The sequence below is a fragment of the Mirounga angustirostris genome, unplaced genomic scaffold (assembly GCF_029215605.1).
Source record: "Mirounga angustirostris isolate CCGP_5_RB_7025 unplaced genomic scaffold, mMirAng1.0.hap1 SCAF_3, whole genome shotgun sequence".
Classification (NCBI taxonomy): domain Eukaryota; kingdom Metazoa; phylum Chordata; class Mammalia; order Carnivora; family Phocidae; genus Mirounga; species Mirounga angustirostris.
In genome coordinates, this window is record NW_026991711.1 from 138,634,893 (window position 1) to 138,650,243 (window position 15,351).

At 35.2% G+C, this 15,351-nt stretch overlaps 1 protein-coding gene across 13 annotated transcripts in view; it reads right to left on the reverse strand.

The window, feature by feature from the left end:
- The window catches only part of ATF2 (activating transcription factor 2), a 104,961-nt gene that overhangs the window by 33,960 nt on the left and 55,650 nt on the right, over nt 1–15,351 (reverse strand). For all 13 annotated transcript variants that reach the window (XM_064586725.1, XM_064586719.1, XM_045868497.2 and 10 more), the window contains one exon: nt 2,453–2,602. In XM_064586725.1, coding sequence (XP_064442795.1) covers nt 2,453–2,602 — 150 coding nt within the window. The remainder of the gene's footprint in view (nt 1–2,452; nt 2,603–15,351) is intronic.

The window sequence follows — 15,351 nt, forward strand, 5'->3', positions numbered from 1 at the left end:
TACTATGTTTTTTCCTATGCATAGATACCTATTACAAAGTTTAATTTATAAATTAGATATAATAAGAGATCAACAATAACTAATAAAATAGAACAATTATAACAATATACTGTAATAGAAGTTATGTGAATGTGGTCTCTCTCACTTTTAAAATATTGTACTGTACTCACACCCTTCTTCTTGTGATGATACGAGATAAAATGCCTACGTCATGATGTGAAGTGAGGTGAATGATAAAGGCATTAGGACATAGTGCTAGGCTACGAATGACCCTTCTAACAATCTGTCAGAAGGAGAATCAACTGCTTCTGGACCACGGCTGACCATGAAAAACCGAAACCTCGGAAAGCTAAACCGTGGGTAAGAGGGAACTACCACATGTACATATTTTGGTATACTCAGCTTTTCTTCAGTTTTTGAAATTTAGGGTCAGGTTCATTATTGATGCTCATTTTCCTGGTGGGCAGAATCCCACAGGAGTTCAGATTCTAATTTTAATTGGTTCCCCTTGCCCCTCAACAGATCAGCCTAGTTATTTCAGATCAGCCAAAGACAGTTTTCAGTCACTAGTGATATTGCCTAGTATCTGGGACTACAGAACAGTATTTCCAAGCCTCTCTCAAATCCCAAAATTGTGCCACAAAACACTTGAACTTGGGAGATAGGAAATGAACCCTTGGAAATAGGGCAAAGGAAATGGCACTTTGTGACCACAGGCATATGACCCAAGGAAGCCTGAAAACAATCTTTTACCTATAATTATATTCCAAAATGGTGTAAACAAAACTTCTATCTTCTCCTAATCTACGTAATATGCAAAAGTCTTATATATAAGCTCAACATAAGTTCTGCAGGGAAATCACCAAACTACTTCTCACTCTATAAATTCTAAGAAACATATGTTATCATTTAATTCCTTTTCTAAATAACTAGCATTAAAAATTCTGAGGGTAATTTAATTTATACTGTATTTTAATTGTAATAAAGATTAAGTATTAAATTAGATCATTTCTTTTACGTACATAATTGCAAGTTAATCTTTTAGAAAAATATTTCTATGGCTTGCTTCAAGAATGGCAACCTTGAAATATTTTCTTTTCTTCATCCTCTTAACTTATTGATAATAGCAGGTTTTTTCTTTTACTCATTGGCTGAATAGGAAAGAACAGTTTTTTTTTAATTGACAACTCAGTTATTACAGCAAAGGCTAATCACAAGTATTATAAGCAGAAACTAATACAGAGTTATATTTGTACATTTTTATACCTAACAAGGATTTAAGGCTCCTTAAAAAGCATATATTCTTCCTCCTCTCCCTCCTTCCATTGATTCATTCATTTCACATTATTAAAAAGAACACAGGGACTATCCTACAAACTAGTGATACAATAGTAAACAAACAGATAAAGTCCTGCCTTCATGAAGCTCCCATCCAATACAAGGATATAAATAAAAATTAGATCCAGGTAAACTATAGTTACTATAAGAAAATAAATTATATACTCATTTCTTTTAAATAAATTTTAAAGATGTAAAAACCACACATAGCTTGTAGACCATACGAAAAAACAGCCATGGGCTGATTTGGCTCCTGAGTCAGTTTGCTAATCTCTGAATTATGACATTAAAACATACACACTTATTTTCCTTCTCTCTAGGCCCTTCAGTTGTTTAGTGGATGACTACCACAACTATATTCCACTTTATTCTAAGTTTTGTGAAGATAAAATAGAGTTATCTAAAAAGTAATGATTGTGAGGCAATCTAAACTTGCCATTTACCTGTTTCTTTAATTGCAAAGTTTTGTTTTTTAATGCCAATGCTAGTATAAAGTATCCTTAAGTATCTTTTATCTTAAAAGTTCTAAATTTAGTTCTAAAGAGAGTTCTAAAACATTTAGCAGAAATCCAGTAACCCTTCCATGTAGAAATGCACTATAGACATAATAGACATATCAGTCATCTAATATGCAGTCGCAAACTAGAGATAAATGAAAAGGACCTCGAGTATAAAGAGTTTCTATAAAGCATATATATCTGCTCCTTTGGTGATGTTTCTCAAATTTTAATTCAAGAATCATTTGATTTATGTTAGTAATGTAATAAACACACCCACATGCACACATTACTTGCTGAATACAATCAACAGAAAAAAACGATTTAAAAAAGTATCGATAGATATTTATGTCATGTCAGGCCAACAAACACAGACACCTACAGAAGCATTTACAGGGTGTCCTGATCAGTAACAACTGTTCGACTATTTATTTACTTATTTATTTTTGAGTACCAATACTTTTACGCTGAACTACCTTTTCCTAAGGTTTCTGGTATACTTTTGAACTATGACCAGAAATAATTTTTTTCAAAGCATATAAAATAGTCATTTAAGTTACACTGTGTTTGTTTTTTAAAAGATGATAAAGTACGAATGATAAAAACAACACACATACCGGAGTTTCTGTAGTGGATGTAGCTGGCTGTTGTAATGACTGTGGTCGAGATTCCTCTGATTGAGTTCTAACCAATCCACTACCATGACCTTTAACAGTATCACCATTGGTAACTGGAGGATGTTGCTGGGTCAAAGCAGCTTTTAATCTCTGAAATGCAAATACCAATTAAAAAAAAAAAGTTCCCTGCTTTCCACTCAAATCCAACTCCCAACATATTCTTTGGTTAACAACAACAACAAAATATTTGTTAAGGAATGCATTTGGCTTTAAAATTAGTTTTATCATTACAAATAATAAGACAGACACCGAGAAGCTTTTCTGAGTCTTTTTGTCTAGTACTACTAGAGGATCTTATACTCTGCTGTTCCTAATCAATTTTGAGAAAAGAGTGAAAAATAAAAACACTGTTGACTGAAAATAATCTACCTCTGTGATTTGTTCAACTAAAATAAGCAACACAAATTATGTACACTGTCACCTATTTTCTTCCACCTCTTCCTGTATTTCCATCTTCTCAGGCTCTCCCTAGATTCTTAAACCTCTTCCAAATTTGGGCCCAAATGATCTCTGCTTGATGGTTTGATGTCAGTGCCTATTTGGACAACGACCTGATGTTCTTCATCCTTTTAACTTATTGATAATAGGTTTTTTAGGCCACTATATTAACTGTCAGACTGAACCTCCTCCTACAACCTACAGCTAGGTTTACCTCCCTTAGGTCTTCCCTGTTTCCAATAAGCAGATTTAGTTCCAAGTCTATCCCCTCTACTATGTTCCATTTGCCAGTTAACTGAATTGCACCTGACCCACTGTCAGAGTATGAGTGATCTAGTGTTAGGAGGCGGCCCTAAACATTTATGGCTACCTCTTAATAAAGACACAATTTGCATAAAGCTTATTATTCTATCAGCAAAAATGTATCATATATGAATATCTTATCTCCTCAACCAGACAGTAAGCTCTCTGAAGAACAGAAATTGCCTTATCTTTCTTTGCACCCCTTTTAAGCAACTGGTATATTGATTTGCTACATGACCGAGCAACACATGTATTTGTTAACTGATAGAAATTGGATTCATTGGCAAAAATGGCACAAGTGATATTTGGGTTAGTTTTTTTGTTAAAAATATATAAATATGAAATAATTAGCACAAGATAATATTATATCATCTTAGAAATGTTAAAAAAAAAAAAATGGAAGGGACCCAAAAGACCAGGGACTATTATTGTTGATATTTTTCTTAGTAACTGAGATGTAGTCCTTAAGCCCAAAATAAATTTTCATCACAAAATTTGATACAGATACATCCATTACATTTTCCTAAGATCCACACTCAGGTGCATATTTGAACGGGAAGGGGCTACAAAATTGGTTAAGAGAAATGTGTTATAGTCTATCCAGTGCTTCCCAAACTTCTCAGAAGTAGTAATTGGCTGGGCATTACAAACAGATTTGTAGCAAACTTTCTCTCTCCCTCCCTAACACAGGGAGGGGTGGAAAAGAGAGAAGAGCTTTTGAAAGAGGCCCCCAGATGATTTTAGTACAACTGCTTTCATTTACTCGAACTAAGAACAACTTAGAAAATTGTACAACTATCTCCAAATTTGTCATTTGTTTTCATTTATGTATATCTCCTTACCACCTATAAGTGATCCAGACCCCTGAAAAACTGAAGCATACATGAAAAGGTCACTAAAAGTTCCCAAGGCAGTAATTATACTTAGACAAGTGATACTGGACATTCTCTCTCTACCGCTATTCATTGTAGATTTCTGGGTATGATTTTATTTTTTATTATTTATTTATTTTTTTTCTGGGTATGATTTTACAAACAAGTCCGTAGTTTAAAAAACAAGTTTACTGGGGTGCCTGGGTGGCTCAGTCAGTTAAGTGTCTGCTTTCAGCTCAGGTCATGATCCCAGGATTCTGGTATAGAGGCCCTGCGTTGGGCTCCCTGATCAGCAGGGAGTCTGCTTCTCTCTCTGCCCACCCACCTCCCCCCCATCAAGTTCCCTCTCCCAAATAAATAAAATCTTAAAAAAAAAGTTTACTGAGGTATAAATTACATATAGTAAGATGAAGTCTTTTTTGTACATAGCTCTAGGAGCTTTAACAAGTGCATACAGTTGTATAACCACCCCCTACAGTCAGGATACAGAACAGTGCTATTATTCCCCCCAAATCCCTCACACTTCTTTCCTGTCATACTCTTTTCCCACCTCCAGCCCCTAGACACTACTAATCTGTTTTCTGATCCCCAAAGTTTCACCTTTTCTAGAATGTCATATAAATGGAATTATACAATGTTAACAGCCTTTTGAATTTGGCTTCTTTCTTTTAGCATAATGCACTTGAAATTCATCCGTGTTATCAGCATTTTTTCAATGAGTTTCTAATAGGACAGTGTCCCTACTTCATAGATTAGGAAACCAGAGATCATTTGCCTAAGGTCACATAAGTACCTAAGACGCAGGAAATTGAAACACTCGTAACTGATGGGATAATATGGACATGGATGGATTAAACTAAAGTTAGATAATGGATTAAAGGAGTAGTCGGCTGCAACCAAAACGACTACTTAGGCGAAGTGGTCAAAGAACTCAAAATAGAAAGATAAGAGTTTGAAAGTGTAGGGCAATATAAACAGAACAAAGGAGGAAAATCAGGGGAGGTGGGCAGTCTGCATAATTATATCTTTTAAAAACAGAGTGTTACACATCAAAATACAGTGAACAGTACCCAGTCTACAGTGTTAGGTTACAGGGCTTTCATTTCTGGATGTAAAATGTGCATAAATATAAGTAGTAGTTGAGATGTGAAGTTTGGTAAATTATGTGTTGATAAAACATTTTTAAGTCCTTAGGTAGAAAACATCATAGAACTGAAGAGCATTTAAAGTTTTATAGTGAAGAGCTTAACTCTTAGAATTAATGAAATACAGTAACTGCACATAGGGGAGTCTGAAGTACATAAACATCACTCTCTTGAATAATCTTTAGTAGGGCAAGTTACTACCTTATAGAGCACTTAAAAGCAGCATCAGTATTCATTCATTATCCTCTCTTGACTGCCCTAGTATATACAGTACTCACCCAGTGAGGAAGCTCTAATGTTTGCTCCATGCTGTTACATTGATTACAGTGGGTCTGACTTAGAAAGTGTGCCACTGGTTACAAAATTTAAGAAAAAGATTTTCAAGGGTTAATTAACTGCTCTGAACGGCATGTATGTATTTTAAAGAGCAGTAAAAAAATACACGTATGCAAAAAAATTTAGAATGGGTTAGGTGAAAAAAGATGTCACTAAATAGGATTCATGAAAATTTTATAATATAAGGATATCTACAATCCACCCATATATATTTGTTAGAGACATCTTAAAAGAACGACTAATAGTGTGGTTCAAAAATATTAATGAAAAGATATATAAATACCATGGATTTTTTTTTTTTACAATAGAATTTTGGAACTAGAAGATATACTGATGATCAGTTAGTCCAATCATCAGCTTGTTACACAAAGGCAAACTAAGGTCCAAAGAGTGCATGAAGTCACTTCCCAGAATCAAAAAGTTAGAAGCAGAGCAAGGATCAGATATTCTGTCCGTTAACTCCTAATTCATTGAACATATCTTCAAAGTTTTGCCAAACTAGAGCTTTTGCCTATATGAAGTATTCTAAGTATATCAGCAATCAGTAAGAAGAGTATCAGATATTTCTCTCAATACAGAAATTTAATAAAAAGATTGAGTACTCAGAGAAATTCATAAGATCCAAAATATCTGTATTCTCCAATATGTACAATAAAGCTTAAGCATAATTTTAATTTTAAACCAGAGGCATTGTTTGAAAGAAAACTAAAGTATCTTTAATATGATATTTCTAAGCAGACTACTGTTTCAATGTTTGGAATTAACTTCTAGCAATGTAAAATTCAACTACTACATTGAAAACTTTTTTCTTAGAAATAAACTGTGTCAGTCAATAGTCTGTTGTGCTGACCGATACTACTTACTCATTTTAAGAAGTAATGTGCTGGGGCGCCTGGGTGGCTCAGTTAGTTAAACGACTGCCTTCAGCTTGGGTCATGATCCTGGAGTCCCGGGATCAAGTCCCACATCAGGCTCCCTGCTCAGCAGGGGGTCTGCTTCTCCCTCTGACCCTCCCCCCTCTCATGCTCTCTCTCTCTCTCAAATAAATAAATAAAAATCTTTAAAAAAAAAAAAAAGAAGTAATCTGCTAAAAATAATTTGCTATTCAAATTCTAGGTTATATTTCACACTCCTGAAAACAAATTTTATCACATCTGTCAGAACTTAGTAGGAACAAACTACTCCATCATAGTTCAAAGAAAAAAACAATGTTCTCTAGAAACAATTTATGAAAAAGTCAGATCCATATTTCATATGTGCCACAAAAGCTCATCAGAGTAATAACCCTGCTTCTCCTGGGTGTTATCCTACCATCTGCTGCTCTATTACTTATCTTTATTTTGCAACTAATTAACAGCATAATCTTCTAAATTCAGCAAGTTAATTATCATTATTGTGGTCTTTGCAGCATCATCAGTCCTCATGAAGTCTTGTCTCCCCACCCCCAGAGAACATATGAAAATGAAGTAGGTTGGGAGAGAGTCTGTTTCTTTGGAGTGGGCTCATTAGGTGTTTGCTGATTAGCTTGGCATGCAGAGGCAGGTCAGAAGAATTCTGCTGAACATGAGATTCCATGCAGGGCCCAACTAAGTTAATGTAGGTTTCTGAACATTTGCCAAGATGCCCTCTGTCAACTCTCGGTAGAAACCCCCTGCAGAAAACCTACTGGCTACCCACTGTGTGCAAAGGTATTTCTCAGTTTGTCACACAAGACTAAAAGGAACGATTGTGGAAAACGCTACCTAAATACTTTATTAAATCTTCCTAACAAAACTCCTAGATGGTTATTTTCTTATTCAGACAAGTTACTTATTGATTACAAATATTACATAAGAAAATATTACTCTTGTTTTATTACAAGAGTAACACAGATGGAAAGTATCTGTTGTTTATGTGCTTAATGACAAAACTCCTAAACCTAAATTTGGTGAGGTCCACTGCAATTCTGTGGAAGACAGTAGAGCCTAGGAATTTTTCTGTAGTATTAAAAAATACTAGATAATCTTGTATTTATGGACCCCCACCTACACTTCTTTTTCTTACCACATTCTCACTTTTCCAAAAACTTAAAGTTCTAACAAAAAAATCTTGCTCTGAAGAGATTTCTTTAGCAATAAAAGGATCCATTTCAACATCTACAGCAGATACAAACAATGCATATTTGTCTACCTATAAGCACTAGGCATCTGAAAATCAGGGCCCCACAAAAGCATCCTTGATTACCTTAAGATACAAATAAGTTTCTGTTCAGCTGTAGTGTGCTAGTCATTCTTGTATGTTCTAATGCCATTTCTCTTACATTACTTATTTTTTAATGTATCTTCCACTGTATTTAATTCCAGTGTAGTTAATAGACAATAGTATATTCATTTCAGGTGTACAATATAGTGATTCAACAATTCCATTTTTGCTCAGCGTTCCTCTAGATAAGTGTACTCTTAATCCCCTTCACCTATTTCATCCCCCACCCCCTCACTGGTAACCTTTAGTTTGTTCTCTGTAGTTAAGAATCTGTTTTTGGGTTTGTCTTTTTTTCTTTGTTCGTTTGTTTTGTTTCTTAAATTTCACATATGAGTGAAATCATATAGTATTTGCCTTTCTCTGACTGGCTTAGCATTATATCCTCTAGATCCTTCATACTGTTGGAAAAGGCAAGATTTCATTCTTTTTTATGGCTGAATAATATTCCATTGTATATACATACCACTTCTTTATCCATGCATCTATTGATGGGCACTTAGGCTGCTTCCATGATGTGGCTACTGTAACAATAATGCTGCAATAAACACAGGGGTGCACATATCTCTTTGAATTAGGGTTTCTGTATTTTTTGGGTAAATGCCCAGTAGTGAGATTACTGGATCAAAGAGTAGTTCTATTTTTAACTTTTTGAGGAACCTCCATACTGTCTTCCACAGTGACTGCACCAGCTTGCATTCCTGCCAACAGTGCATGAGGTTTCCCTTTTCCCCACATCCTCGCCAACTTGTTTCTTGAGTTTTGGATTTTAGCCCTTCTGACAGGTGTGAGGTGGTATCTCATTGTGGTTTTGAACTGCATTTCCCTGATGAGTGATGTTGAGCATCTTTTCATGTGTCTCTTGGCCATCTGTATGTCTTCTTCAGAGAAATACCTGTTCATGTCTTCTGTCCATTTTTAAATTGGATTATTTGTGCTTTTTGGTGTTGTATAGGTTCTTGATATATTTTGGACGCTCAGCCTTTATCAGATCTGTCACTTGCAAATATTTTCTCCCATTCCGTAGGCTTTTTGTTTTGTTGTTTCCTTTGCTGTGCAAAAGCTTTTAATTTTGATGTAGTTTTAAATTTGATGTAGTTTACTTTTGCTTTTGTTTTCTCTCACCTCAGGAGACGTATCTACAAAGATGTCCTTACAGCCAATATCAGAGAAATTACTGCTTGTGCTCTCTTCTAGGATTTTTATGGTTTCAAGTCTCACATTGAGGTCCTTAATCCATTTTGAGTTTATTTTTATGTATGATGAAAGAAACTGGTCCAGTTTTGCCAACATCATTTGTTGAAGAGACTTTTTCCCAATGCATATTCTTGCGTCCTTTGTTGACGATTAATTGACCACATAATTGTGGGTTTATTTCTGGGCTCTCCATTCTGTTCCATTGATCGGTGTATCTATTTTTGTGCCAGTACCATACTTTTTGATTACTACAGATTTGTAATACAACTTCAAGTCTGGAATTGTGCCACCTTCAGTTTTGTTCTTTTTAAAAACTGCTTTGGGGGGGCGCCTGGGTGGCTCAGTCGTTAAGCGTCTGCCTTCGGCTCAGGTCATGATCCCAGGGTCCTGGGATCGAGCCCCGCATCGGGCTCCCCGCTCAGCGGAGAGCCTGCTTCTCCCTCTCCCACTCCCCCTGCTTGTGTTCCCTCTCTCTCGGTGTCTCTGTCAAAAAAATAAATAAAATCTTAAAAAAAAATAAAAATAAAAAAAAATAAAAACTGCTTTGGGGGCACCTGGGTGGCTCAGTCATTGAGTGTCTGCCTTCGGTTCAGGTCATGATCCCTCTGCCTTCGGTTCTGGTAATGATCCCAGGGTCCTGGGATTGAGCCCCATGTCAGGCTCCCTACTCCGCAGGAAGCCTGCTTCTCCCTCTCCCACTCCCGCTGCTTGTGTTCCTGCTCTCACTATCTCTGTGTCAATAAATGAATAAAATCTTAAAAAAAACCCAAACTGCTCTGGCAGGAAGCCTGGGTGGCTCAGTCGGGGTCCTGGGATCGACAGGGAGCCTGCTTCTCCCTCTGCCTGCCGCTCCCCCTTGCTTGTGCACTCTCTTTCTCTGACAAATAAATAAATAGAATATTAAAAACAACAACAACAACAACTGCTTTGGCTATTGGGGTCTTTTGTGGTTCCATACAAATTTTAGGACTGTTTGTTGTAGTTCCATGAAAAATGTTGGTATTTTGACAGGGATTGAATTAAATCTGTAGATTGCTTTGGGTAGTATAGACATTTTAACTATACTGTTCTTCCAATCCATGAGCATGGAATATGGAATGTCTTTCTGTTTGCGTCATCTTCAATTTATTCAATGCTTTATAGTTTGTTTAGTACAGGTCTTTCACCATTTTGGCTAAATGTATTCCTTGGTATTTTATTATTTTTGGTGTAATTGTAAATGGGATTGTTTTCTTAATTTCTCTTTCTGCTGCTTCATTATTAGTGTATATAAATGCAATGGATTTCTGTACACTGATTTTGTATCCTGTGAACCTACTGAATTCATTCACCAGTTCTAGTCGTTTTTTGGTGGAGTCTGTGAAAGTTTTACTTCCTTACTAATTTGGATGCCTTTTATTCCTTTCTCTTGTCTGACTGCTGGGACTAGGACTTCCAGTACTATGTTGAATAAAACTTGTCTTATTCCTGACCTCAGAGGAAAAGCTCTTTCACCATTATGATGTTAGGTGTGGATTTTTCATATAAGGGCCGTATTATGTTAAGGTATATTCCCTCTAAACCTACTTTGTTGAGGGTTTTTATCACAAATCGATGTGGTCCTTTGTCATATGCTTTTTCTGCATCTGTTGAAATGATCATATATGGCTTTTATCCTTTCTCTTATTGATGTGATGTATCATGCTGATTGATTTGCAAATATTAAACCACCCTTGCATCCCTGGAATAAATCCCATTTGATCATGGTGACTGATTTTTTTAAAATGTATTTTTGCATTTGGTTTGCTAATATTTTGTTGAGGATTTTTATGTTTATGTTCTTCAGAGATACTGGCCTATAGTTTCTTTGTTTTTTGTTTTTTGTGGTGTCTTTATCTGGTTTTGGTAGCAGTGTGATACTGGCCTCCTAGAATGAATTTGTAAAGTTTGAGAAGAATAGGTTTTAACTCTTCTTTAAATGTTTGGTAGAATTCACCTGTGAAGCTGTCTCGTCTTGGACTTTTGTTTGTTGGGAGTTATTTGATTACTGATTCAATTTCATTGCTGGTAATCAGTCTGTTCAAATTTTCTGTTTCTTTCTGATTCATTTTTGGGAAGTTATATGTTTCTAGGAATTTATCCATTTCTTCTAGGTTGCCCAGTTTGTTGACACATAATTTTTCGTAATATTCTTACAATCCTTTATATTTCTGTGGTGTCAGTTGTTATTTCTCCTCTTTTGTTCCTGATTTTGTTTGAGTCTCCTCCTCTCCTTTATGGTGAGTCTGGCTACAGATTTATCAATTTTGTTATCTTCTCAAAGAACCAGCTCTTGATTTTGTTCATCTGTATTTTTATAGTTTCTATATCATTTATTTCAGCTCTAATCTTTATAATTTCCTTTCTTCTGCTGGGTTTCGGTATTGTTTCTTCTTCTTTTTCTAGCTCCTTTAGGTGTAAGGTTAGGTTATTTGGTATTTTTCTTGTTTCTTAATAGGCCAGTATTGCTATAAACTTTTCTCTTAGAACTGCTTTTGCTACTTCCCAAAGATTTTGGACCATTCTATTTTCATTTTGCTTCCATGTACTTTTTTTTACTTCCTCTTTGATTTGTTGGTTGACCCATTTGTTGTTTAGAAACATGTTATATTTGTGCCCTTTTCAGATTTTTTCTTGTGGTTGATTCCTAGTTTCACTGCATTGTGGTTGGAAAAGATGCATGGTAGAACTCTGATCTTTTTGAATTTGAGACTTATTTTGTGGCCTAATATATGATCTATTCTGTTCCAGTGCACTTGAAAAGAATATGTATTCTGCTATTTTATGATGGAATATTTTGAATATGTCTATTAAAACATCTGGTCCAATGTATCATTCCAAGCCACTGTTTCCTAATTGATTATTAGTTCAGATGATCTGTCCATCGATGTAAGTGGGGTGTTAAAGTTCCCTACTATCATTGTATTACTATCGATTAGTTCCTTTATATTTGTTATTAACCATTTAATGTATTTGGGTGCTCCTATGTTGGGTGCATAAGTATTTATAATTTTTATGTCTTCTTGTTGAATTTTTCCTTTATTTTTTAAAAATTTTATTTATTTGACAGAGAGAGACACAGCAAGAGAGGGAACACAAGCGGGGGAGTGGGAGAGGGAGAAGCAGGTTTCCCGCGGAGCAGGGAGCCCGATGCGGGGGCTCGATCCCAGGACCCTGGGATCATGACCTGAGCCGAAGACAGACACTTAACGACTGAGCCACCCAGGCACCCCCAAAATAGACTTTAAAACTATAACAAGAGACAGACACTATTTAATCATTAAAGGAACAATTCGGGGCACCTGGAGTTTAATAAGGTAAATTAATGACACTGACATTTTAATTCAGATTTAGAAAAAATCTGTAGCTATTTGGTATTTTATTGTCCTAAAAGTAATTAGATTAACTTGCCACAGAGTAACAGGTTACCCTTGAATTTCAATTTAAAATATTTAAGAGATTAATTTAGTCTGTGACTTCAGTTGGAAGAGCAAAGACATTCTAATCCTCTAATACTAGACTATTTAAGAAAACAAGCCCCACTGTAAGTTTAATCAAACTTTAAAGTTATTAAAGTACTTAGGGAACTTTGTTAGCTAATTGAGGGTCCTATATAGAAAACAGGGTATGTTAAGTTTAAAATTAAGTTTAGCATGTTTAAAATTATATTTGAAGACCTTTAAAAACAATCATTATATAATTGATTTGTAAACTGGCCTTGAGAATTCAAGGAAGAACTAAGTTTTTGAATTGGCAACTTTAAAAAAATCTAATATTTTGTTAAAAAATAGTCCCTGAATAATGGTTTTTATGCACAAAAGTTATCAAGGGATCCAAAAACCAGAAAACAAAAAACAAACATCACTGATATGATATAATCCTAACTGTTGAAAAACATAAGTAATGGCCTTAAAAAGGTAAAAAGACTTTTGATGATCACCAGAACCATTTGCAAGAAAAATCTCAAGATTTAAGACCGTATCTGCTGAATTTCTTAGTACCCGAGAAATGTTTGTTAAATAAATAACAATCGAAAGAAATAATTGTTAAATGAGGGTGGGGCAAAATACATGAAGATGAGTCAAACTACAAAAACCAAACTATTTTCAGGTTATTTCCTAATGTTGGTAGATTGGTTTTGTACTTATAACAATATATAAGTATAGTTGATGATGACATGCAAGGACTGAAAATTCTTAAAGAGATAGTCAACAATGTTCATTTTATGTTATTAAGATAGGGAAAACAGACTAGTAATATTTGATAAAAATATAAATCCAGGGGCACCTGGGTGGCTCGGTCGGTTAAGCATCTGCCTTATGCTCAGTCATGATCCCAGGGTCCTGGGATCAAGCCCCGTGTCAGGCTCCCTGCTCAGCAGGGGGCCTGCTTCTCCCTCTCCTTCTGCCTGCTGCTCTCCCGGCTTGTGCTCTGTCAAATATTAAAAAAAAAAAAAAGGGGGGGAGGGGGCCTGGGTGGCTCATTCTGTTAAGCGTCTGCCTTTGGCTCAGGTCATGATCCCAGGGACCTGGGATCGAGCCCCGCATCGGGCACCCTGCTCAGCGGAAAGCCTGCTTCTCCCTCTCCCACTCCCCCCTGCTTGTGTTCCCTCTCTTGCTGTGTCTCTCTGTCAAATAAATAAAATCTTAAAAAAAAAAAATATATATATATATATATATATGAAGCCAATGGTGAAATGTGAAATAATTTCTGTACTATAACAACCAAAAAACCCCAATTAATCAGAATTCCCTTAGCATTCCAGGTAATTGATATTTTGTTACCAGTTCATGTTACCTGGATAGAATGGCAATGTCTATTTTCAAAAATGAGCCCAATACGTAAGATATATTAGAAAATGGAAACAAAGGACAATCAAGTACACCAAAGGTGGTAAGTTCCCAAATCAATTAAAATAGAAACCAATAAGATAAAAAGAAAGCCTCCAGATATTTGGAAATTATACAGTATACTTCTAAATAACCCAAACCTCAAAGAAAAAATCACAAAGGAAATTAGAAGATAAATGATAATGAAAATATAGCATATAAAAATTTGTGAACAGAAAGAAATTTATAGCTTTAAATGCCTATATGAGAAAGGTAAAAAGATTTAATCAATAATCTAAGCTTCCACTTTAAGCCTAAAAAACACAGGCAAATTAAACCGAATTAACTAGGAGATAGGAGTATTAGAGATAAAAGCAGCAATCAATGCTAGTACAAGTATACCATTAAGAAAAATAAAGGCAAGCTACAGACTAAGAGAAAATATTTGTAAAATATATGTAACAAAAATTTTCTATTTATTATCTAAACAATTCCTATAACATAATAAGAAACAACCCAATTTAAAAAATCAGCAGAAGATATCACAAAAAGTGTCTGGCAAAATCAGAAATGCAATTAAAACCAGGAGATAGTGCTACAAACTCTTAGAAATGTCTATAATGAAAATGACAGACAGAACCAAATGTTGGCAAAAATGTGGGAACAACTGGAATTCCCATACTCTGCTTATGAGGATGCAAACCTCTGGCAAAGGGTCTGGCAGTTTCTTACAAAGTTAAATGTATAACTACCCTCTTACTCAGCAATTCTACTCTTCAGTAGATAGACCAAATGAAAATAAACACCCACAAAAACAGTTATACAAAAACGTGCATAGGATCTTTGTTCACAAAGCTCAACGCTGAAAACCATTCAAGTGTCCACCAACAAGAGAATGGATAAAGAAACTGTGGTATATTCGCACAATGGAATATTACTCACAATAAAAAGAAGCAAATTATGATATATTCAACAACATGCATAAATCTCACAGACATAAGGTTGGCTGGACGCAAGAATATAAATTGATTCCATCTGTATGAAATTCTAGAACTAATTGCTGGTGACAAAGATCAGAACAACTGGGAAGGTATACTGATTGGGGAGGGAAATAAACTTTCTGAGTAGATGTTAATGTTGTATACCATGAGAGCAGTGTGAGTTACATTAATGCACTTATATCAAAGTTAAGATTGGTTCACTTCAATGTATATGAATTTTACATTAAGAAGAGTCTATTAAAAAATAATTGAATTGGGCAGGGAATGGTCTGAGGGACAGATAAAACAAGAATGGCAGTTATACTGCTAATAATTGAAGCTGGTGATGGGTACATGGGGGTTCATTATACTGTAACTGTTTACTTTGTATATGTTTGAGATTTTCCATAATGAAAAGTTAGAAAGAAGAAAAAGGAAACAGACTAATTTCTGAGTCTTTTTAATTAATTAAAACAGGACAAT